This window comes from Phocoena phocoena, chromosome 20, assembly GCF_963924675.1.
Source record: "Phocoena phocoena chromosome 20, mPhoPho1.1, whole genome shotgun sequence".
NCBI classification, from domain to species: Eukaryota; Metazoa; Chordata; class Mammalia; order Artiodactyla; family Phocoenidae; genus Phocoena; species Phocoena phocoena.
In genome coordinates this window covers 15,164,307-15,187,766 of record NC_089238.1, presented here as the reverse complement: position 1 = coordinate 15,187,766, position 23,460 = coordinate 15,164,307, and the positions used below count along the sequence as shown (strand labels likewise).

Genomic DNA, 23,460 nt, shown 5'->3' with positions numbered 1-23,460 from the left:
AGAATTCTCTAATGTTAAGCAAGGAAGATACTAGATGCCTCCCTTTCTCTAGTATGACTTTGATTTCAAATAGGCATTCTTATGGGTAAAGGCAGTCTCACATTTATTACATGTGTCTGGTATTTAGGATTTGAGCTGTGGCTAAAAGCCTTTGGACATGCATTATATTTGGATTCTCAGTTTTCACAACATTCATAGAGTTTCCCTGTAGTGTGAATTCTTGGTTTGAACCATCACCATATTGATACTATTTACAGCTGTCTTCCTTCAGAGTGAATTATCTCATGTTATGAAAGTTATGAGTCGTTTGATAGTATCAACATACATATACCCCAGGACCCAGCAATTCCACTCCTAAGTATATACACGAGAGAAATGAATATATGTACACCAAAATATAAATACATTCAAAGAAGCATTATTTATTATGACCCTAAGCTGTAAACAATAAAAAAAGTCCATCAACAGTAGATTGGATAAATTGAAATATAATCATACAATGGAATTTTATACAGAATGAAAATAAATAAGCTTCTGCCACATGCACTAATGATGAGTTTTAAAGACAGAGTGATGGATGAAACAAGCCATATATGAAAGAATACATGTATAATTTACTTTATATAAAGGTTTATTATATGCAAAAACTATAACGTTAGAAGTTAGAACTGTGGTTAACTCTGAGGAGGTAACAAACTTTATACCATATTTGCAATGAGAAATACAGTCACACCACCTTTCTTTTAAAGCAGTTCTGTTCACAGTGTGGTCCATGGACCACTGCCAGGCAGCCTACTGTTTATTACTGGGTCACAACAAGGTATATATTAAAATTTAAAATAAGCAATTTAAAATGTTTGTAGCAATTTGATAGAGGAATTTATGTCTGGTGAATCTAATAAAAATTTTAAGCTTGTATTTTCAATGACTTTTATCATTTAATTTGTGCAGTAATTCCTTTTGTGTGTTTTATAGGCTAGCAAATAGTAGGTAAATATGTGGTACAGTACCTTAAACTGTTTAATATTATTACACTTGCAAGCAACATCATGTACAGGGTTTACTATGACTTTAAAAGTTTTCACCAAAAAAGTCACAGATTTTAGTGAATTCCCATGGTTTCTATCTTGTGAGTTTTCTGATGGACAATGAGGTTTGACTTACAACTGAAGAACTTTCCACATTCTTTACATTCATATGGTTTCTCTCCTGTGTGAGTTTTCTGATGGCGAATGAGGTTTGATTTCCTACTAAAGGCTTTCCCACACTGAGGACATCCATTGGATTTCTCTCCTGTATGTATTCTCTGATGAACAGTGAGGATTGCCTTCTGGCGGAAGGACTTCCCACATTCATTACAAATATAGGGTTTTTCTCCTGTGTGAATTCTTTGATGGAGAGTGAGGGTTGTCTTTTGGCAGAAGGACTTCCCACATTCATTGCAAATATAGGGTTTCTCTCCTGTGTGAGTTCTCTGATGTACAGTGAGGGTTGTCTTCTGGATAAATGCCTTCCCACATTCATTACATTGATATGGTTTCTCTCCTGTGTGTGTTCTCTGATGATCAATGAGGTATGACTTCTTTCTAAAAGCACTTCCACATTGAGTACATTCATAGGCCTTCTCTCCTGTATGTGTTTTGTGATGTCTAGTAAGGGTTGCCTTCTGGCGGAAGGACTTCCCACAATCCATACAAATGTAGGGTTTCCCCTCTATATGTGTTTTCTCGTGAAGAGTGAGGGCTGTCTTTTGACGGAAGGCTTTTCCACATTGACTACAAACATAAGGTTTCTCACCTGTGTGAATTCGCTGATGTTCAATGAGATATGACTTCCTTCTAAAGCTATTCCCACAGTAAGGACACTGAAAGGGTTTATCTTCTATTTGAGATCTCTGATGCATGATAAAAATGGACTTCCTACAGAGGAACTTCCCATATTTGCTGTATGTGTGGGCCTTCTTCTCCATATTTTGTTGGTGAGCATTGAGATTTGACTTTTCAATGAAGCCTGTTCCATCTTTATTGTATTCAAAGGGTCTTTCTCCTCTGTGAGCTCTAGTATGTGTAAATAACATTCCTTTTATAAGGAAGGGTTTTTCACATTCATTATGTTCAAATGATTGCTCTGGAGTTTGAACCTTCTGATGTTGAATAAGCTCTTGTTTACCACTCAGACTCCGCTCTGTTTGTTTATACAGATTCACTGCAGTATGAATTTTCTCATGTTTAGTATTAAGAAGTGATTTCTCCCATCCATTACTCTCACCAAACTTCTCTCTTACAGGACTTATATTTCTAATGACTAATTCTGAAATATTTTTAAAAATCTTTCCATCAGGTTTATATTCACGTAGTGTTGTTTTTGAAATAATACGGTTCTTGCTGACAGTAAATGTTTTCCCCAAAATATTAGTTCTCTCCTTCATTAGCCTTTTGTGGTTGATGGATGCAACTGATCTAGAATGCCTGTCTTGGTATTCTTTGAACTTCACTAAAACATCTTCAGCTTTCCAATCTTCTTCTAGAAAAAATACAATTAACACCAGTAAGTCTTCACATAAACGTTATGGATAAGATATATATACAAACAATCCATGGTGGGACTGTCTATCTCACTACTGTAGTCTACAGAAAGGCCAAAATAAATTACCTCTTGGAGGGAAAATGTATATAACATTAAAATGAGGAAAAATTGCCATAAGCAAACAACACTTATATCGTTGGGATGTTGTAAATATAAGCTACATTGAGCAGGTGTAATAAACACAAGGGCAAGTAAGCAGAAGATAAAGGATGGTGAAAGTGGGATTGCTCTTGGAATGGGCAGATTCAGAGATAATGGAGGGAGTCTATCAAGGGTACTAAACAGTAAGCAATGAAAATGTTCAGGTGAAGATGAAAGACTATATATTTATTCCCTAATGACTAAATAAGTGTTATAAAATACTTCCATGTGTTTCTTCCTCAATTGTATTTAGCCCACCCATGGCAAATGAACTTTCTCAGGACTCATTTCCTAGGGCAAACAGACACACTAGTCTATTGTCTAGACCCTAACTCTCCATATCACTGTAATTTTTTTCTCTTGAAAGGGAAGAATTGGGAAAACATAATTCCATTAGGAATTGTGAAATAAACCAGAGGACAAAGTATATCTGCAACATGAATATAATCACTGTTATGTTCTGACTGCTGCTACCATCAATGTATTCTTCCAGAAATGATCAATAACTAAATTCTCTTGACCGTCAATTACAACTTTTCCTCCTTTCAATTTGTTAAATTACTTTTTCAGTTTTAGGGAAGGATGGGTTCAAGTTTTCCTCCCAGTGGAGTAACATACCTTAACTCTGCTATTTCCTATTTGGGCTGTGAAAGATTGAATTCTTCAGTGTATATGTACAGCACTGATTGGCCTTAAAAACTATATCTTACTACTGTTGCCTTACCACCTCCCATATCTGGTGGGGCAATTTTAAAGATGGATTCATCTTACTCACGACTTGCATCTTATTTAAAACAGCCCTTTTATCCCATCAAACTAGACATCGAAAGGTAAACAGGTAATACTGTATCATGTATTTATAAAATGGAATACTTCAGTGAAATTTATACAATGGAATACCACTCAGCAATAAAAAGGAAAAAGCCTACTGATACATAATGACAAAAGGGATGAATCTCAAACATTTTTCAGATTTAAAGCTTTATACAAAAGAGTACATGTCGTACAATTCCATTTATGTGTAGTTCTAGGACACACAAAACTAATCTGTATCAATAATTGTAATTATACTGCCTTCCTGAGAATTCAACCACCTGCAGGGATATGCTACAATCCAATTTATCCAAAAGCCTTCACATATTCTTTCTACCCTTCAATGTCTATTTTGTCTGAAATTAGTATATAATTATAGTCTGGACCATCCATTTCAAGCAATCTTTCAACAACCTGCTATTTTCATATAAAATTATACGTAAAATGCTCAATTTGATAATAATGCCTTCCCAACTAACACTTATACTCTTGGACATCAACATTTTATTGACTATCTTCTTTGAAACCTTCTGAGTATACATTAACACACTTATCAGTGGTAAAGAGATATGATGTTGACATGTATATCTAAAAAGAACTTACCATTAAATGATTTTTGAATGGATGAGAAAGATGTTTTCCTTGCATGCTACCACAGGCCATCAATCAAGTAACTATTGAATATCTAGCCTCTGCTACAAGCCACAGTAAGGAAAAGTAAAAGAGAGGACCTTATTTTGAGGGAATTGTTAATCAGATGGGAGGAGAGGCCTCAGATAAAACAATGTTGAATCAGGTAGGAAATTACTAGATCATATCAGAGGATTTGTCTGTTTGCATGTTTATAGACACTAAGTATAATGTGAATGCAGAAAAAAAGAAACTGACATGCTTTGGAGTCATCAAGGAACATTTCATGGGGAAGTGAAATTTGATCTTTTAATCAAAGGATATGTAGTATTGTGTGGTAAAGAATATATAATCTTGCCCAAAGAGAAGTCTGACATTTGCCTTTGGATTCTGGGAGGTAATCTCTAAGTCCTTGGAATGTCGTGCCTGAGAGGAGTATTAATTGCCTGGGAGCCTTTGGCCTACCAGAAAGTAACAATGTGATTTGGGGGGGGGTGGTCTTTGAGTCACACCAACAATGTGATTGAGAGCGGGGGGCTTTGGGTCACAGAATATTAGCTCAGTCTCTTAAGGGGCTAGAAACTTAAGGTCAGCCACATGGGCAGTGAAGCATGCCTATGTGATGGAGCCCTAATATAAGCTTTGGATAATAGACTTGGGTGAATCTTCCCTGGCTGGCAGTATTCTATATGTATTGTCACAGGGAAGTAAATGCTGTCCATGACTCCAGAGAGAGGACTACTAGAAGCTCTGTGTTTGGTACTTTCCTGGACTCTGCCTTATGTGCTTCTCCCCTTGGCTAATTTTAATCTGTATTCTTCTCTTACAAACCATAACTGTGAGTATTATAGCTTTCAGTAAGTTTTGTAAGTCCTTATAGAAAACTATTGATCCTAACAGTAGTCATGGGGACCCTTGAACTTACAGTTGGTATCAGAAGTGAGGATGGCCTTGTGTGTACTACTGTACTCTCTTACTTTGTAGTTGGCTAACTTTGCAAGTATCCCTATGGTTATATGGCAGCTCTCATATAATGAAAGGTCCAGTTGTGAAGAATAAAATCAATTCTATTGAGTACATTTGGGAGACTCGAACAGACGTTAGCAGGAATTCTTAGTCAAAAAGAGAAATACATGTGGAATGACAAGATGGGATATTATTCTGTCAGCCCTTGAAATAGAAGGGATTTAAATTTCATATAATAAGTGATATCTTTTTTGCATATTGACTGAAAGAAAACTGAAAGAACTGGAAAATAAATCATGGCAAATCCAAATAGTAATTACAGCAGCCCACACCTGAAATAACATGAAATAACATGGCTCTCACTTTTGAAGATGTCAGTGGCAAACGAGAATATGAGAGGATGTAAAGATATTTCATGGAGTGAAATAAAACACAAATTGTGGAGAGATAATTTTTAAAATATTGCAGAGATGATGGAATCAACCTGATGTTACAAGAAACTAACTACAGGAACAAAGGATATACAAAGATAAGATAAAGTTAATGACTATTATTTCTGAAATATCAATAACCAAAAGGATGAGACAAGTGACCCTATATTGCTGTAGGCAGATTAAAATATACCAGTAGAGGGCTTCCCTGGTGGCGCAGTTTTTGAGAGTCTGCCTGCTGATGCAGGGGACACGGGTTCATGCCCCGGTCCTGGAAGATCCCACATGCCGCGGAGCGGCTAGGCCTGTAAGCCATGGCCGCTGAGCCTGCGCGTCCGGAGCCTGTGCTCCGCAACGGGAGAGGCCGCAACAGTGAGAGGCCCGTGTACTGCAAAAAAAAAAAAAGAAAAGAAAGAAAAAAAGAAAAACCAAAAAAATATATATATACCAGTAGAGTCCAAGTGGGAGAAATGGGCTGAAACTGGCTATTTGAAAGCCATTCACATAAAATAAGGAAATCACAACTTGAAAATGGATCAGATTATTACAGTTTACATGGCTTTTATAAAGACAAGAACTGAGGATGAAGAAAGATTCTTTAAGGATACCGATGAGAGCCTACTGAAATAAAATCCATTTATTCAACAAATATTTATTTTGTCAGAGGGAAGAAAAGAAACCAAGATGAAAAAGGCACTCAGGAACGTAGGATAAGTTTTTCACCCAAATCAAGGTGGGTACATATCAGGAATCTGAGCACTATGTTATGAAACACGGAGATTTATTGGGAAGAAATTTACTGAAAGAAGTGATACTGAAATTATCACTTTAGTCCAAGGCATATGGAGTTTGAAATCCGACAGTTGGTCTCACAGTGAGAATGGGATCTGAGACTGAGTGCAGAAAACAAGTAGAAAGGAAAGGAAATGAAAACTAAGAGGAAGATTAATATTATCAATGATTACCCTTTTATATTTTGGATAGATTTAAGAATGCATATAAATAGGAGACTATAATAAAAGAAGAAAGATAAAGAGCTGAAATGTTAAAGAAAGAGATGAAAAGCCAGAAGAAAGGCCTAAACTAACAGTTTCCAAGAGACCCTTATGGGAGGTGCAATAAGTCAAAAATATTTTTGTTAGTAATAACACTTCAGGGGGACTTCCCTGGTGGTCCAGTGGTTAGGACTTCACCTTCCAGTGCAGGGGGTACAGGTTCAATACCTGGTCGGGGAGCTAAGATCCCACATGTCTTGTGGCCAAAAAACCAAAATATAACACAGAAGCAATATTGTAACAAATTCAATAAAGACTTTAAAAATGGTCCACATCAAAAAATCTTTAAAAAAAAAGATAATAATAACACTCCATTGGGACTTCCCTGGCTGTCCAGTGGTTAAGACTCCGTGCTCCCAATGCAGGCAGCATGGGTTCAATCCCTGGTCAGGGAATTAAGATCCTGTATGCCGCACAGTGCAGTCAAAATAATAATAAAAATAACAACACTTCATTATTAACAAAAATAATAGTATTTTAAACTGTGTTCTTATTTACATTAGTGGGGCAAAAGCACTGGTGGGTGTCTCATGAAATTTTAATTTATAGAGGTGACTGAGTGATGACACAGGGAGGCTAATGCTATTAAAAGAAAATTTTTTATTACTTACCTTTCCTGAGAGGAGGGGCCATGCCATGCCATGCAGGGCTACATGGGGAAGCACCAGCTTTGGTCAGGAGGCAGAAAGAAGCAAGGGGAAAGTGTAGGCCAGAGGCTTTACTGGGGCTCGCTTGCATGGGAAAGGCAAGGCAGGGCAGGGGAAACAGCTTAGGATTGGCTAGTTTGAAGAGTGTTGGCAGGTTATGGGTTATAGGAGAGCTCTCCAGTTGTCTGGTACCTGGTCCTGGGTGATTTAGGGCAGGGTAAATATTGGCTTGGTGTCTGTGAGTTAGATAAAGAGATGGTTGAGGATATGGAGTGGGGATTGGTTGATTTGTATATGAAAGGTGGGCTCACCAACAAGTTGTTTGTTTACTATCTCTAGAAATTGGCTAGCTCTGGGAAGGGCAATCTCTCCTCAGCCAGTAGGACTCCCCAAAGATGTCAAAACATAAAATATAGAAAATTTAAAAATGATTGATACGGTGGGTAAAATGCTGGCACATTAACATATATCAAAGCACTGGCACTGGGCTTCCCTGGTGGCGCAGTGGTTGAGAGTCTGCCTGCCAATGCAGGGGACACGGGTTCATGCCCCGGTCCGGGAAGATCCCACATGCCGCGGAGCGGCTGGGCCCGTGAGCCATGGCCGCTGAGCCTGCGCGTCTGGAGACTGTGCTCCACAACGGGAGAGGCCACAACAGTGAGAGGCCCGAGTACAGAAAAAAAAAAAAAAAAAAGCACTGGCACCAATCTATAATAGTAATCGCTGCATTTCTAACTACCACACACTCGCAGGAAAAAAGTTTCACTTAAGACTTTTTGATAGAGCAGAAAAAATTCATTAATTTTATTAGATCTCCACCCTTGAGTACATATATTTTCAATATTCTGTGTGATTGTTAAAGAATTATGCATACAGCACTTCTTTTGCATACCAGAGTACAGTTGATCTTTAAATAACATGGGGAGTTAGTGGCGCCAACCCTCTGCACAGTCAAAAATCTGCATATAACTTATAGTTGGCCCTCAGTTCCTCCATATCCACAGTTCCACATCTGTGGCTTCAACCAACTGTGGATCGTGTAGTATTGTAATATTTGCTATTGAGAAAATTTGCATATAAGTGGACCTGCACAGTTCAAATGCATGTTGTTCAAGGGCCAATCATATAATGTATTTTGTGAGGAAAAGTGCTGGTGTAATTACGTGAGTTGAGAACTAAATATCTACATTTTGTGGAACAGCAGTTTTACTTGAAAAAACACTATTATTCAGATGTGGGTATCTGGTAAACATTTTCTTGAACAATGTGAACCTGTCTATTCAAAGAAAACATCTGCCAATACTTGTTACCTAGGATAAAAGAAGTATAAGTCATTATGTTAGAAAGCTTGTATTTGCTACAGTGAGCTTGTCAACTTCCCAATACTTAAAAGACTTTTATAATGAGATTGCTGGTGATATTAACACATGTGGGTTTGGGTTTTTTAAAAAAATATTGATATGGAAATGTGTCAAAATTTGGCAGACCTGTGTGCACCAGTGAATTGTTACTTTCAAAATGACCAATACATATTACAAAACAATGCATGGGTAAAATATTTAAATAGACCATTGGATTTTATGTAATAGTCTACAAAAGTTCATTGTTATGATTTCAGATTTTATATTGCACCTAACTGTTTAGAAATAACCAATTGTTAAGTGGCAACTAACTACTTAGGAACTACCAATTGTTAAGTTTGGGTGTAGTATTAATGAAGAATATCCATGACAATCTAAAAAGGCTTTTAAAATACTTCTCTTTCAAACTACATATATGCATGAAGGAAGATTTTCTCCATATATTTCAATTAAAACAACATATTGCAACAGATTAAATGTAGAATCAGATGTGAAAATCAGCTATCTTTTATTCAGCAAGACATTAAATAAATCTTCAATCATGTAACAATGCCCCTTTACTCACTTTTCTCTTTTGAAAAATAGTTTTTATTGGTAAAAATATGATTTTTATGTCAAGATGTAATGACTTTATTATATTTATATTGTTCTTTTTAAATGAAATAAATGAATATTTTAAAATGTGTTTTAATTTTGAATAGGATATATACACATTCACAAAGTTCTTTTGATTCTTAATAATTTTAAGAGTATAAATAAGTCTTGCAGCTGCATGTGAATCAATGAAGTTAGAACACACCCTCACACCATGCACAAAAATAAACTCAAAGTGGCTTAAAGACTTAAACATAAAACAAGACACCATAAAACTCCTAGAAGAGAGCATAGGCAAAACATTCTCTGACATAAATGATACCTATGTTTTCTTAGGTCAGTCTCCCAAGGCAATAGAAATAAAAACAAAAATAAACAAGTGGGACCTAATCAAACTTACAAGCTTTTGCACAGCAAAGGAAACCATAAAAAAAACAAAAACAAAAACGAAAAGACAACCTACGGAGTGGGATAAAATATTTGCAAATGATGCAACAGACAATGGCTTAATCTCCAAAATATACAAACAACTCATGCAAATCAACAGCAAAAAAACAAACAACCCAATTGAAAAATGGGCAGAAGAACTTAATAGACATTTCTCCAAAGAAGGCATACAGATGGCCAGTAGGCACTTGAACAGATGTTCAACATCACTAATTATTAAGAGAAATGCAAATCAAAACTACAGTGAGGGGCCTCCCTGGTGGCGCAGTGGCTGAGAGTCCGCCTGCTGATGCGGGGGACGTGGGTTCGTGCCCCGGTCTGGGAGGATCCCACATGCCGCAGAGCGGCTGGGCCCATGAGCCATGGCCGCTGAGCCTGCGCGTCCGGAGCCTGTGCTCTGCAATGGGAGAGGCCACAACAGTGAGAGGCCCGTGTACCAAAAAAAAAAAAAAAAAAAAAAGCACTACAGTGAGGTACCACCTCACACCAGCCAAAATGGACATCATTATAAAGTCTACAAATAACAAATGCTGGAGAGGATGTAGAGAAAAGCGAACCCTCCTATACCATTGGTGGGAATGTAAGTTGGTACAGCCACTATGGAAAACAGTATGAAGGTTCCTCAGAAAACTAAAAATAGAATTACCATATGATCCAGCAATCCCACTCCTGGGAATATACCCGGACAAAACTATAATTCAAAAAGATACATGCACCCCTATGTTCATAGCAGCACTGTTCACAATAGCCAAAACATGGAAACAACCTAAATGTCCATCGACAGATGAATGGATAAAGAAGATGTGGTACATGTATACAATGGAATATTACTCAGCCATAACAAAGAAAGAAATAATGCCATTTGCAGCAACATGAATGCAACTAGAGATTATCATACTAAGTGAAATAAGTCAGAAAGAGAAAGACAAATATCATATGACATCACTTATATGTGGAATCTAAAATATGGCACAAATGAACCTGTCTACAAGACAGAAACAGACTCACAGACATAGAGAACAGACTTGCGGTTGCCAAGGGAGGAGGAGGAAGAGGGATGGAGTGGGAGTTTGGGGTTGGTAGATAAAAACTATTACATTGAGAATGGATAAACAACAAGATCCTACTATATAGCACAGGGAACTATATTGAATATCCTGTGAAAAACCATAATGGAAAAGAATATAAAAAAAGAATGTCTGTAGGTGTATAACTGAGTCACTTTCCTGTACAGCAGAGATTGGCACAACATTATAAATCAACTATACTTAAATAAAAAATTTTTTTTTAAGTCCTGAGACTAAAAAGTTTGAGAACTGCTGATTTAGACATTCAAAATTCTGGTAATAGCAAAGAAGTTTGTATCAGAACCACCTTCCAACTGATAACAATGATAACTATGGACCAATTATAGAAGACCAACTTGTTTGAAGACACTAAAGAATGATCAAAAGCAGGCAGAAACTGGAATGGATACAACCTTTGAAAGAAAGAAACCATACTGCAATAAGATCTCCTTTTATCCAGGTCTTCCAATGTGTGCCCTGGTAGTTCATGCAGCACACAGGGGATAGATCTCAAGGAGAAAGCAGGAGCCATCCTGTGCAGAAGAATCAGAGATCAGAGTTCAGGAGTACCAGAGTGGCTGTAAATTGAGGACAGAATCCAAGGATGAAGAAAGCATAGAAGGAAAGCCCCAGCGTTAGCATGAACCCCTCCTCAAAACCTTGGTTAACTTCATTTCTACAGGGTAAGACTAGAAGGAGCATAAAGGGAAAAGAAAGCTGCAACACTGAAAGAACTCAGCAGAGATTTCAGCAGCTACTTAACTCTGCAAAAACAGTTTTTAATTCCAATCCTGTGCCAAGTTAGAAGAACCTGGTTAAAACTTTGGTCTTTCTACTGAAATCCCAGAAGAGCCATGTATTAGGAGTAAAGGCTGCATCCCAGGACTTAGAGGAATACCATAAAACTAAAGGCAAAACTGAAACCGAAATAGAAATAATCTGAACAACTTAAAAGCAACCTGACAAAAGAATCGACATGAGCCTCCAGTAACTTAACCTCCTGTAAGATTAAAACTCAGCAATCTTCAGAGGAAGAAAAAGGATCCAGCAACTTCACAACATGTTATATAAAGTCTTCCTGAGAAGAAACAGGAAAATGTGACCAATAGGGAAGATAAAAACCATTCAACAGAAACAGACTGATATATGTCCCTATGTTGAAATTAGAACTATGATAAATATGTTTACAAATCTACAAGAAAAGATGGAAATATGGGTGAAGAGATGGAGTAGTCAGGAGGCATAAAGAAATGCAAACTGAAAAAAAACCCAATAGCTGAAATATAAAATTCACTGGATGGGTTTAACAGCAAATAAACATAAGAGAATAAAGAATCAGTAAACTTGAAGTCAGGTTCACAGAAACTACCCAAACTAAAAGAACTTTTAAAATCCTTAGTGAACTACAGGGTAGGATGAAATGATTTAATATATAATTGAGAAAAGAGCAGGAAAAAAACTGTACAAGTACAGACCAAAATTTTCCCAAATTTTATCTAAAACAAGAACTCTGTGAACTTGCTAAATTCACTTATTAGTTCTAACAGTTCTTTTCTTTTAGATTCCTGAGGATTTACTATGTACACAATCATGTCACTTACAAATGAAGATAGTTCCCTTTCTAATCTGAAGCCTTTTAACTTCTTTTTCTTGCCTTATTGTACTGACATGTGTTCTGTATAATATTTAATAGAAGTGGTGATAATGGACATCCTTTCTTTGTTTTTGTTCTTAGAGGAAAAGCATTCAAGCTTTCACCACTGAATGTGATGGTGGCTATGTTTTTCAAAGATATTCTTTAGGAGGTTGAGGAAATTCCCCTGGATTGCTAATAAATAGATTTATAATAAATATAAGTTGAATTTGATTATTTTCCTGCATTTACCGAGATGATTGTGGTCTTCTCTCCTTTTTATTTTTCTATACTTTAAGTGGTAGCTTATATCCTTGAGTTTCGACCTCTTTTTATCTTTACATGGTGAATTATATAGTTTTTTACTTTTAATTTAATTAATTTATTTTGGCTGTGTTGGGTCTTTGTTGCTGCATACGGGCTTTCTCTAGTTGTGGTGAGCGGAGGCTACTCTTTATTGCGGTGAGCGGGCTTCTCATTGCGGTGGCTTCTCTTTCTTGTTGCAGAGCAGGGGCTCTAGGCGTGCAGGCTTCAGCAGTTGCAGAACACAGGCTCAGTAGTTGTGGCGCATGGGCTCTAGAGCACAGGCTCCGTAGTTGCAGTGCGTGGGTCTAGAGTGCGGGCTCTAGAGCGCAGGCTCAGTAGTTGCAGCACACAGGCTTAGTTGCTCCGCAGCATGTAGGATCTTCCCAGACCAGGGCTCGAACCCATGTCCCCTGCATTGGCAGGCAGATTCCTAACCACTGTACCACCAGGTAAGTCCCTGTAGCTTGATTTTTTTTTTTTTTTTTTTTTAGTGGTACGCGGGCCTCTCACTGCTGTGGCCTCTCCCGTTGCGGAGCACAGGCTCCAGACGTGCAGGCTCAGCGGCCATGGCTCACGGGCCCAGCCGCTCCGTGGCATGTGGGATCTTCCCAGACCGGGGCACGAACCCGTGTCCCCTGCATCGGCAGGCGGACTCTCAACCACTGCACCACCAGGGAAGCCCTAGCTTGATTTTTGAATTCCAAATCAACTTTGCTTTCCTGGGATAAACTCCTTTTGGCCATGTGGTATCATCCTTTTAAAATACTGCTAGATTCAGTTATTTTTTTAGATTCAGTTTTATAATATTTTTTTTTTTTTTTTTTTTTTTTTTTTTTTTTTTTTTTTGCGGTATATGGGCCTCTCACTGTTGTGGCCTCTCCCGTTGCGGAGCACAGGCTCCGGACGCGCAGGCTCAGTGGCCATGGCTCACGGGCCCAGCCGCTCCGCGGCATGTGGGATCTTCCCGGATCGGGATACGAACCCGTGTCCCCTGCATCGGCAGGCGGACTCCCAACCACTGCGCCACCAGGGAAGCCCTATAATATTTTATTAAGGATTTTTATATCTAGCTTCATGAAGGATGTTGCTGTGTAGTTTTCTATTCTTATAGTGCCTTTGATTGTGGATAATGCTGGTCTTATAAAATGAGTTGGGAAGTGTTCTCTCCTACTCTTATTGGTTGGTATAAAATTGTTTGTATATTCCCTAATGGTCCTTTTAATGTCTGTAGGATCTGTAGTGATGTAGCCTCTTTAATTTTTGACATTGGTGATGTGTCTTCTATTTTTTATTAGTAATATAGCTATGGTTTATTAATTTTATTATTTTAATGTATCAGCTTTTGGCTCCAGTCATTTATTCTTCTGTTATGTATTTCATTGATTTCTGCTTTAGTCAATTTTTTCCTCTTACTAACTTTTGAGTTTAATTTACTTTTCTTTTTCTAGTTACTTAGGGTGACAGTTTAACCCCTGTTTTAGGCCCTGATTTAAAGAAATAAAAATTTTTAATGCTGCTATAGTTGCATCCCACACATTTTGATATGTTGTCTTAATTATCATTCAGTTCAAAATACCTTCTAATTTACCTTAGGATTTCTTCCTTGCTTCATGGGTTATTTGGAAATTTGATTAATTTCCAAAAATTTGGGGAATTTAGAGATACGTTTTTGATTTCTAAATTAATTGTACTGTGGTCAGAAACTATACACTATGATTTCAATTCTTTTTAATTTATTGATACTTGTTTTTAAGTTATTGATACATATGGCCCAGCATATAGAGTCTATCTGGGTGAATGTTCCATGTAAAGTAGTCTATAAAGATTAACTAGGTACAATTGATTGTGTTTCAACCCTTCCATAGCCTTATTGATTTTCTTTCTCTTTGTTCTCTCAATTACTGAGGGAAAAGTATTTATATCTTAAGCTATAATTATATTGCTTCTTTCAGGGAGCAAAATTGGTTCTGAAGAAAATGAAAAAAGAAAATCTTACATATTACTATGGTTTGTGGCCCTCCAAAGGGCAACAGAACATAGATTATTGTATTAAAATTTCATGGGGGGGGCAATTAGAAAGAAAATCTCTAAAAAGACTTTTTAGGGTAGTGAAAATGATAAAAAGCTGAGAAACACTGAAGTATTTTGAAGCTGTTACAGTTGTTATGACCTCTCAATGAACTGTCCCTCTTTATCACTGTAATATTCTATTTTCTGAAATCTACTTTGATATATGGCCACTCCCATTTTCTTCTTAGTGTTTCCATGTGTAATAGAGTCAGATTCTATTTTTGATGTCTTACTGCTGACAACTTCCTAGACCCACTCCCTTTTTTTCCTCTCTTGCCCCACACCTGGGCAAGCCAATCAGAAACCTTGCATATTCTCTCTGTTGGTGCTGGCAGGAAGTTTAAACCATGTAAGCCTTAGCCTATGTGTAGAGACCTGACCTTACCCCCGACCAAAACACAATAAACACCAAAGCCAGACACCCCTCCTTGCTCTCTCAAGCCATTTTAGGACCAGCTTGGGAATCTTCCCTGCTCTCCCTAGAAAGCCTCATTATGTGAGATTTCATTCTTGACATCTGTCCTAAATTTTGGGTGAGTGGAGTGGGGGGATGATCTCATCCCCACATAGGGCAATCGCAAGGCAGTATGGTACATATTTTTTCATCATTTTATGTTTCACCTACCCGTGTCTTTATATTTTAATACATAGGACATAGTTGGGTCTTTCTTTTCATTTCAGATACTTAATAGTCATCTTTAGAAGCTTCTTTTAGTTTTTATTTCGATCTTTGCTATCTTGTCTCATTATGTTCACTTTCAGTTTACATCCTTGATGATACTCAAGTCATTTATAATGGCTGTTTTAACATACTTGTGAGCGAATTCCATCACCTCTACCTTTTTTAGGTCTGTTTTTATTAACTGCGTTTTTTTCCTATTGAATGAGTTTTTTCCTGTTTATGGGTCATATTTTCCTGCTTCTTCATAAGTTTAATAATTATTGACTGGACATCAGACATTATCAATTTAATGTCGTTGAGTTTAAGATATGGTTGTATTTTCATAAAGAATATTAGTCTTTTTTTTTTTTTTTGGCATTCTGTGGCATCCAGAGTTGCACCACTAGGACCTCCCTTCAAAAAGAACTTACCATTCATGTGCAAGAATGGTTAGCATCTTCAGGATGCTCTTCAGATTTTGAACCAAGCCAGGGTCTCCCCAGGGAATCCCCACCAAATGACTGAACACTGAGTGGGTACTAGAGGGTGGCCATTTCTGTCCATTAGGAATCCTCTGATGAACAGTCTTTGCCTCAGAGGAGTTAGGTTGGTTGAGATTTTGTCAGATCTACATAATGGTCTAAGGCTCTCCCTGCCCAATCCCCTTTTCTTCCACATATCTGTGTCATGGTCTGATGGCTTTCTGTTTCTGATCTTACTTCTTCCTTTATCTTTCATAGATGTCACCTCTAAGAAATCTATTATACTCCCAACTCCAACTCAGCATCTCCTTGGAGGACCCAACAGGCACACAGAAGTTATTTTTGGATTAGTTTAATCCTTTTGATGCTTTAATTTAAGCCCTTTTATGACAAATCTTGCAGTCTTTAATCTATTGCCCCATTTATTAGGTGTGACCTTTCTAGGGTGTCTATCTAATGTCCTATGTATTAACAAGTTCTCTCCACTCTGGCTGAAGGGAAATAAAATGATTCCAGGTGCAGCAGGCTATGAGAATTGTTTGTCTCACAACACTGTTGTAATTGTATTTTTCCTAGAACATGTCCTTGACTGGTCTCATGGGGTTTCACCTACCCATGTGCAGACTTATCTTTAGCCAAGACTCAAGGGGAACATTTTCAAGATTTGGGGAACTCTTTCTCTGCATAACTCCCTCTTTTGGAAAGTGTGTCCTGCAAATTCTAGTCACCTCAATTTCCTTGAATGCCAGTGTTGGTCCCCTAAAGTCAGTAAAACTGTTCTTTCTGGATTCCTCTCTCTGCACTGCAGTCTGGAAGTTGCCTTCAAATGAAAGCCTAGAATGAGGTAGGGTGCATCTCATTTATTTCTCTTCTCTCAGGAATCCAGGCCTGTGCTGCCTGTTGTACAATATCTGAAAATAGTTTTGTCCAGTTTTCTAGTTGTTTCCTGTAGTAGTATAATTCTGGACTCTGTTACTTCCTCAGGGCTGGAAGCAGAAGTTTTGAATTATAAAAATGCAGGCCCAAATGGCTTAATAATGGTTTTCTTCAAACATTTAAGGAACCAACAATGCCAATCTTACAGAAATTCCATAAGAAAGTAGATGAAAAGGAAACACCCCCAGTTCGATATGGCTGACACAATTCTGGATACAAAAACTTTTCAATGACATTACAAGAAAACTACAAACCACTATCCTTGGTAAAATCATGCATTTAGCTTACTAAAATATTAGCAAACCAATTTCGTCAATCTATAAGACAGATAATGCATCTTGTCCAAATGGAGTTCATCCCAGGAGCACAAGGTTGGTTTAAAATACAAATTAATCGGGCTTCCCTGGTGGCGCAGTGGTTGAGAGTCTGCCTGCCGATGCAGGGGACATGGGTTCGAGCCCCGGTCCGGGAGGATCCCACATGCCGCGGAGCGGCTGGGCCCGTGAGCCATGGTCGCTGGGCCTGCGCGTCCGGAGCCTGTGCTCCACAACGGGAGAGGCCACAACAGTGAGAGGCCCGCGTACCGCAAAAAAAAATAAAATAAAATAAATCAATGTAATACATACAGTAACAGATTAAAAAGGAAATATCATATGATCATCTCAACAGATGCTGAAAAAGCATTTAAGATCAACATCCATTCATAATTAAAATTGTCCAAAAACTAGGGAAAAAAGAGAACTTTCAGAATCTAACAAAGAGCACTTATGAAAAATATACAGTTAATATTAAGCTAAAGAATGAAATATTAAATGTCTACCTTCTAAATTTAGTGAACTGCTAAGGATGCTCACTCTCACTACCTCTATTCAACGTTTTACTGTAGATCCTGGTCAGTATAACAGGGTAAGAAAAAGAAATGAAAGCAATAAAGTATGCAAATGTAGAAGTGAAATATCTTGTTTCAAGAAGGCCTGTTTTATGTATAGAAAATCTAAAAAAAATAACAAAACAAATAAAGAACAAGAGTAACAACAACAAAATTTAATACCATCAAAAGAAATATGCAAAGTCAATATCTAAAAGTCAATTGTGGCTGCACATATTAAGAACAAGCTGGAAAAAGAAATTTTAAAAATCTCATTATTTACAATAGCAGCAAAAATATTAAAAGCTTAGAGATAAACTTAATAAAATATGTATAAGACCTCTATACTAAAAATAATAAAACACTGCTTATGGGAATTAGAGAAGCTAACTAAAATGTTAAGGTATAGTATAGTCATGGACCGAAAGACTCAATATTACTGAGATGTTATTTCTCACCAATAAAAATCCCAGCATATTTATTTAGAGAAACCAAGATGGTACTGGCACAAAAACAGAAATATAGATCAATGGAACAGGATAGAAAGCCCAAAGATAATCCCACACACATATGGTCACCTTATCTTTGATAAAGGAGGCAAGAATATACAGTGGAGAAAAGACAGCCTCTTCAATAAGTGGTGCTGGGAAAACTGCACAGCTACATGTAAAAGAACGAAATTAGAACACTCCCTAACACCATACACAAAAATAAACTCAAAATGGATTAAAGACTTAAATGTAAGGCCAGACACTATCAAACTCTTAGAGGAAAACATAGGCAGAACACTCTATGACATGAATCACAGCAAGATCCTTTTTGACACACCTCCTAGAGAAATGGAAATAAAAACAAAAATAAACAAATGGGACCTAATGAAACTTAAAAGCTTTTGCACAGCAAAGGCAACCATAAATAAGATGAAAAGACAACCCTCAGGATGGGAGAAAATATTTGCAAATGAAGCAACTGACAAAGGATTAATCTCCAAAATTTATAAGCAGCTCATGCAGCTCAATGTCAAAAAAAACAAACAACCCAATCCAAAAATGGGCAGAAGACCTAAATAGACATTTCTCCAAAGAAGATATACAGACTGCCAACAAACACATGAAAGAATGCTCAACATCATTAATCATTAGAGAAATGCAAATCAAAACTACAATGAGATATCATCTCTCACCGGTCAGAATGGCCATCATCAAAAAATCTACAAACAATAAATGCTGGAGAGGGTGTGGAGAAAAAGGAACCCTCTTGCACTGTTGGTGGGAATGTAAATTGATACAGCCACTATGGAGAACAGTATGGAGGTTCCTTAAAAAACTAAAAATAGAACTACCATATGAGCCAGCAATCCCACTACTGGGCATATACCCTGAGAAAACCATAATTCAGAAACAGTCATGGGCACTTCCCTGGTGGCGCAGTGGTTGAGAATCCGCCTGACAATGCAGGGGACATGGGTTCGATCCCTAGTCCAGCAATATCCCACATGCCACAGAGCAATTAAGCCCGTGCACCACAGCTACTGAGCCTGTGCTCTAGAGCCTGGAAACCACAACTACTGAGCCTGCATGCCACAACTACTGAAGCCCGTATGCCTAGAGCCTGTGCTCCACAAGAAGAGAAGCCACTGCAATGGGAAGTCCACACATCGCAATGAAGAGTAGCCCCCCTGCGTCACAACTAGAGAAAGCCCGCCTGCAGCAACGTAGACCCAATGCAGCCAAAAATAAATGAATTAAAAAAAAAAAGAGTCATGTACCAAAATGTTCACTGTAGCTGTGTTTACAATAGCCAGGACATGGAAGCAACCTAAGTGTCCATCGACAGATGAATGGATAAAGAAAATGTGGCACATATATACAATGGAACATTACTCAGCCATTAAAAGAAATGAAACCGAGTTATTTGTAGTGAGGTGGATGGACCTAGAGTCTGTCATACAGAGTGAAGTAAGTCAGAAAGAGAAAAACAAATACCGTATGTTAACACATATATATGGAATCTAAAAAAAAAAAAAAGGTCATGAAGAACCTAAGGGCAAGATGGGCATAAAGACACAGACCTACTAGAGAATGGACTTGAGGATACAGGGAGGGGGAAGGGTAAGCTGGGACGAAGTGAGAGAGTGGCATGGATATATATACATTACCAAACGTAAAATAGTTAGCTAGTGGGAAGCAACCACATAGTACAGGGAGATCAGCTCGGTGCTTTGTAACCACCTAGAGCGGTGGGATATGGAGGGTGGAAGGGAGAGAGACACAAGAGGGAAGAGATATGGGGACATATATACATGTATAACTGATTCACTTTGTTATAAAGCAGAAACTAACACACCATTGTAAAGCAATTATACTCCAATAAAAGATGTTAAAAAATAAAATAAAATAAAGAAATAAAGAAGTTGATTCTAAAATGTATTTGAAAAAGAAAATGAAAATGACCTGGAATAGCCAAAACAATTTTTTAAAAAGAAGAAAGTTAAGAGGACTTACTCTGGCATCAAGACTTACTATAAAGCTACAATAATCAAAGACCAGGTGGTATTAGTAATAGGACTTAAATTATATCAAAGGAAAGAATACTCTAGAAATAGACTGACACAAATACAATCAAACAATTTTCTTTCTTTTTGCGGTACGTGGGCCTTTCACTGTTGTGGCCTCTCCCGTTGCGGAGCACAGGCTCTGGACGCGCAGGCTCAGCGGCCACGGCTCATGGGCCCAGCCGCTCCGCGGCACGTGGGATCTTCCCAGACCGGGGTACGAACCCGTGTCCCCTGCATCGGCAGGCGGACTCTCAACAACTGCGCCCCCAGGGAAGCAATCAAACAATTTTTGATAAGATCATCAGAGCAATTTAATTCAATTCAACAAGTGATGGGACAAATTGATATCTATATGGAAGAAAACAGACTCTTAACACTTACCTCATACCATAAATAAAACTTAACATGAGATGGATCATAGAACTAATTTTAAAAAAGCAAAATGTACACAACATTTTTAGAAAAAAATACAGGAAACTATCTTTACAACCTAAGACAAATATTTGTTTGAGAGGTCAAAGAAATAATGATAAAAGATAGAAATGATAAACTGGACTTTAAAAACTTGTGCTTATTTAAAGACACCATTAAAACGAGTAGGCAAGCCACAGACTAGAGGAAATATATGCAATACCTATATCAAACAAAAGACTTCTATTCAGAAAATGTAAAGAATTCCTACTATTCAAGGAAAAAAAATATTACCCAATAAAAAATGGGTAAAACATTTGAACAGATACCTCTGAAGAAGATATAAAAAGCACATGAAAAAGTTCTCAACATCATTAGTCATAAAAGAAATCTAAATTGAAACTGCTAAGATATGCTACCATTCTTCAGAATAGTACTTCACAATGACCAAAATGAAAATATTGATAACATCAAATGTGGAAGAGAATGTGGGAGGCAATCAAAATTCTCAAACATTGCTTTTAAAAGTTTAAAATGCTATGGTAACTTTTAAAAACTGGCAGCTTCTAAAATGTGAACTATAAACCTGACTTATGAATGAGCAACACCATCTGATAGGTATTTACTGAAGAGAAATAAAAACGTGTGTCCACAAAAAGATCTTTACAAGAATGTTCACCGCAGCTTTATTCATAATAGCCCCAGGGACTTCCCTGGCGGTCCAGTGGTTAAGACTCTGCGCTTCCACGGCAGGGGGCTTGGGTTTGATCCCTGGTCAGGGAACTAAAACCCCACATGCCATGCAGTGTGGCCAAAATAATAATAATAGTAATAATAATAATAATAATAATAGCCCCAAACTGAAACATTTCAAATGTCTATCAATAGGAGATGCATAATAAACTGGTATCTCCATTCAATTGAATACTATTCTGTTTAATTAAAATAAACTATTTATATATGCAAAAACATGTATAAATCTCTCAGACATTAAGCTGAGTGAAAGAAAGTAGACATGAAAAAGGTCCAGAATAGACAAAACTAATCTATGTTGGTAGAAATCACAGTGGTGATCATCTTAGGGAGGGACTGACTTGGAAGAGGCCTGATGGAACTTAATGGGTTAATGGAAGTGTCCTTTATCTTGACTAGAGTGTGAGATACGTGGGTTTATACTTCTGTCAGAACTCAAAGAACTTTACACTTAAGATCTCTCTGGACGTTATACCTACAAAGCATGGAGTGGATTCTTGGTAAAGTAATAGGAGCCAATAGTTCTATAAGCATAAGGCACACAAGGAAAGGATTTATGTGGGGAGTGATATTCAAAATAAAATTTAGATTTTAGAGGTATTTAAGTCAGTCATGCATAGACACTTCAAAGATCTCAGGCCTTTAAAAACAGCTACTATCTGAAAAAAAAGAAGAAAAAAAGAAAATAACAGTTGTTGGTAAGGATGTGGAGAAACTGGAACCCTTGTGCATTGTTGGTGAGAATGTAAAATGGTGTAACCACTATGGAAAACAGTATAGCAGTTCCTCAAAACATTAAACATAGAATTACTATATGATCCAGCAATTCTACTTTTGGGTATATACCCAAAAGAAAGCAATGACTCAGATATATATTTGTACACCCATATTCATAGTAGCATTATTCACAGTAGCCAAAAGGTGGAAGCAACCAAAGTGTCCACTGAGAGATGAATGGATAAGCAAAATGTGGCATGGACATATAATGGAATATTATTCAGCCTTCAAAAGGAAGAAAATTTTGATACATACTACAACATGGGTAAAACTTGAAGACATTATGTTAAGTGAAATAAACCAGTCGCAAAAGGGACAAATACCATATGATTCCACTTATATGAGATACCTACCAGTAGTCATTTTCATAGAGACAGAAAGTAGAATACTGGTTGCCAGGGGATAGTTGGGGGTGGTAATGAGGAGTTATTGTTTAATGGGTACAGAGTTTTACTTCTGACAGATGAAGGGTTCTGGAGATGGATGGTGGTGATAGTGGCACAGCTATGTAAAAGTACTTAATGCCATGGAACTATATGCTTAAAAATGGTTAAGATGATACATTTTATGTTTATTTTACCAAAATTTAAAAAATAGATCTCTGAAAATATTCAGACATCAACTACCTGAGCCCACTGGACTTTATCTATACAGACTCACCGAGGTAACTCTGACTTGGAAAAATTTTCTCTGTTGTCCATAGTTCTTTTCCTTGTTCCAACTTGTGGATCATATCAGGCTTAGTCATGTGAAATCCTGATAATAAAAAATGAGACTTGGTCTAAGCTGTTGGGCTTCAAAACTATTGAAGGAAGAGAAAGATACAGCTTCAAGATGGCAGACAAGGTACACATTAACGTCCTACCAAAGTTAATACCTTGCACTAGGCCAAGTGCGGACACAAACACGCTTTCTACTAACAGAAAGGGATTCATCACCTCTGATCTTTGAAAGTCAATGTTCCATATGTTTCAGAAATTCTTGAAAGGAGATGCATGACACTGAAAGTTTCAAGGAATTTTCCTTACCTACAGAGATGAGGTGAAAATAGTTTTCCAACATGACATCCCTGTAGAGGGCCTTCTGAGCAGGATCCAGTTGCTGCCACTCCTCCTGGGTGAAGTCCACAGTCACATCCTTGAATGACACTGATCCCTGTAAGGGCATAGTCTAGTTCATCCTAAAGTAATTGAAACTAGTGAGAACTAGACATTGGACACCATGTTCACTGGTCAAACTGGTTTTCTTACTTTGTGTTTTATACTGTA

The 23,460-nt window shown here is 37.5% G+C and overlaps 1 protein-coding gene across 1 annotated transcript; it reads right to left on the bottom strand.

Annotated features, from left to right (window-relative positions):
- Positions 1 to 1,102: 1,102 nt before the first annotated feature.
- On the bottom strand, positions 1,103 to 23,371 carry ZNF382 (zinc finger protein 382). Its single transcript, XM_065899405.1, has 3 exons — positions 23,221 to 23,371; positions 22,853 to 22,948; positions 1,103 to 2,523 (listed from the first exon to the last, which is right to left on the bottom strand). Exons 1-3 carry the CDS (start codon positions 23,357 to 23,359, stop codon positions 1,103 to 1,105), a joined length of 1,656 nt encoding a protein of 551 aa, XP_065755477.1. The 5' UTR covers positions 23,360 to 23,371.
- Between the last annotated feature and the right edge of the window lie 89 nt (positions 23,372 to 23,460).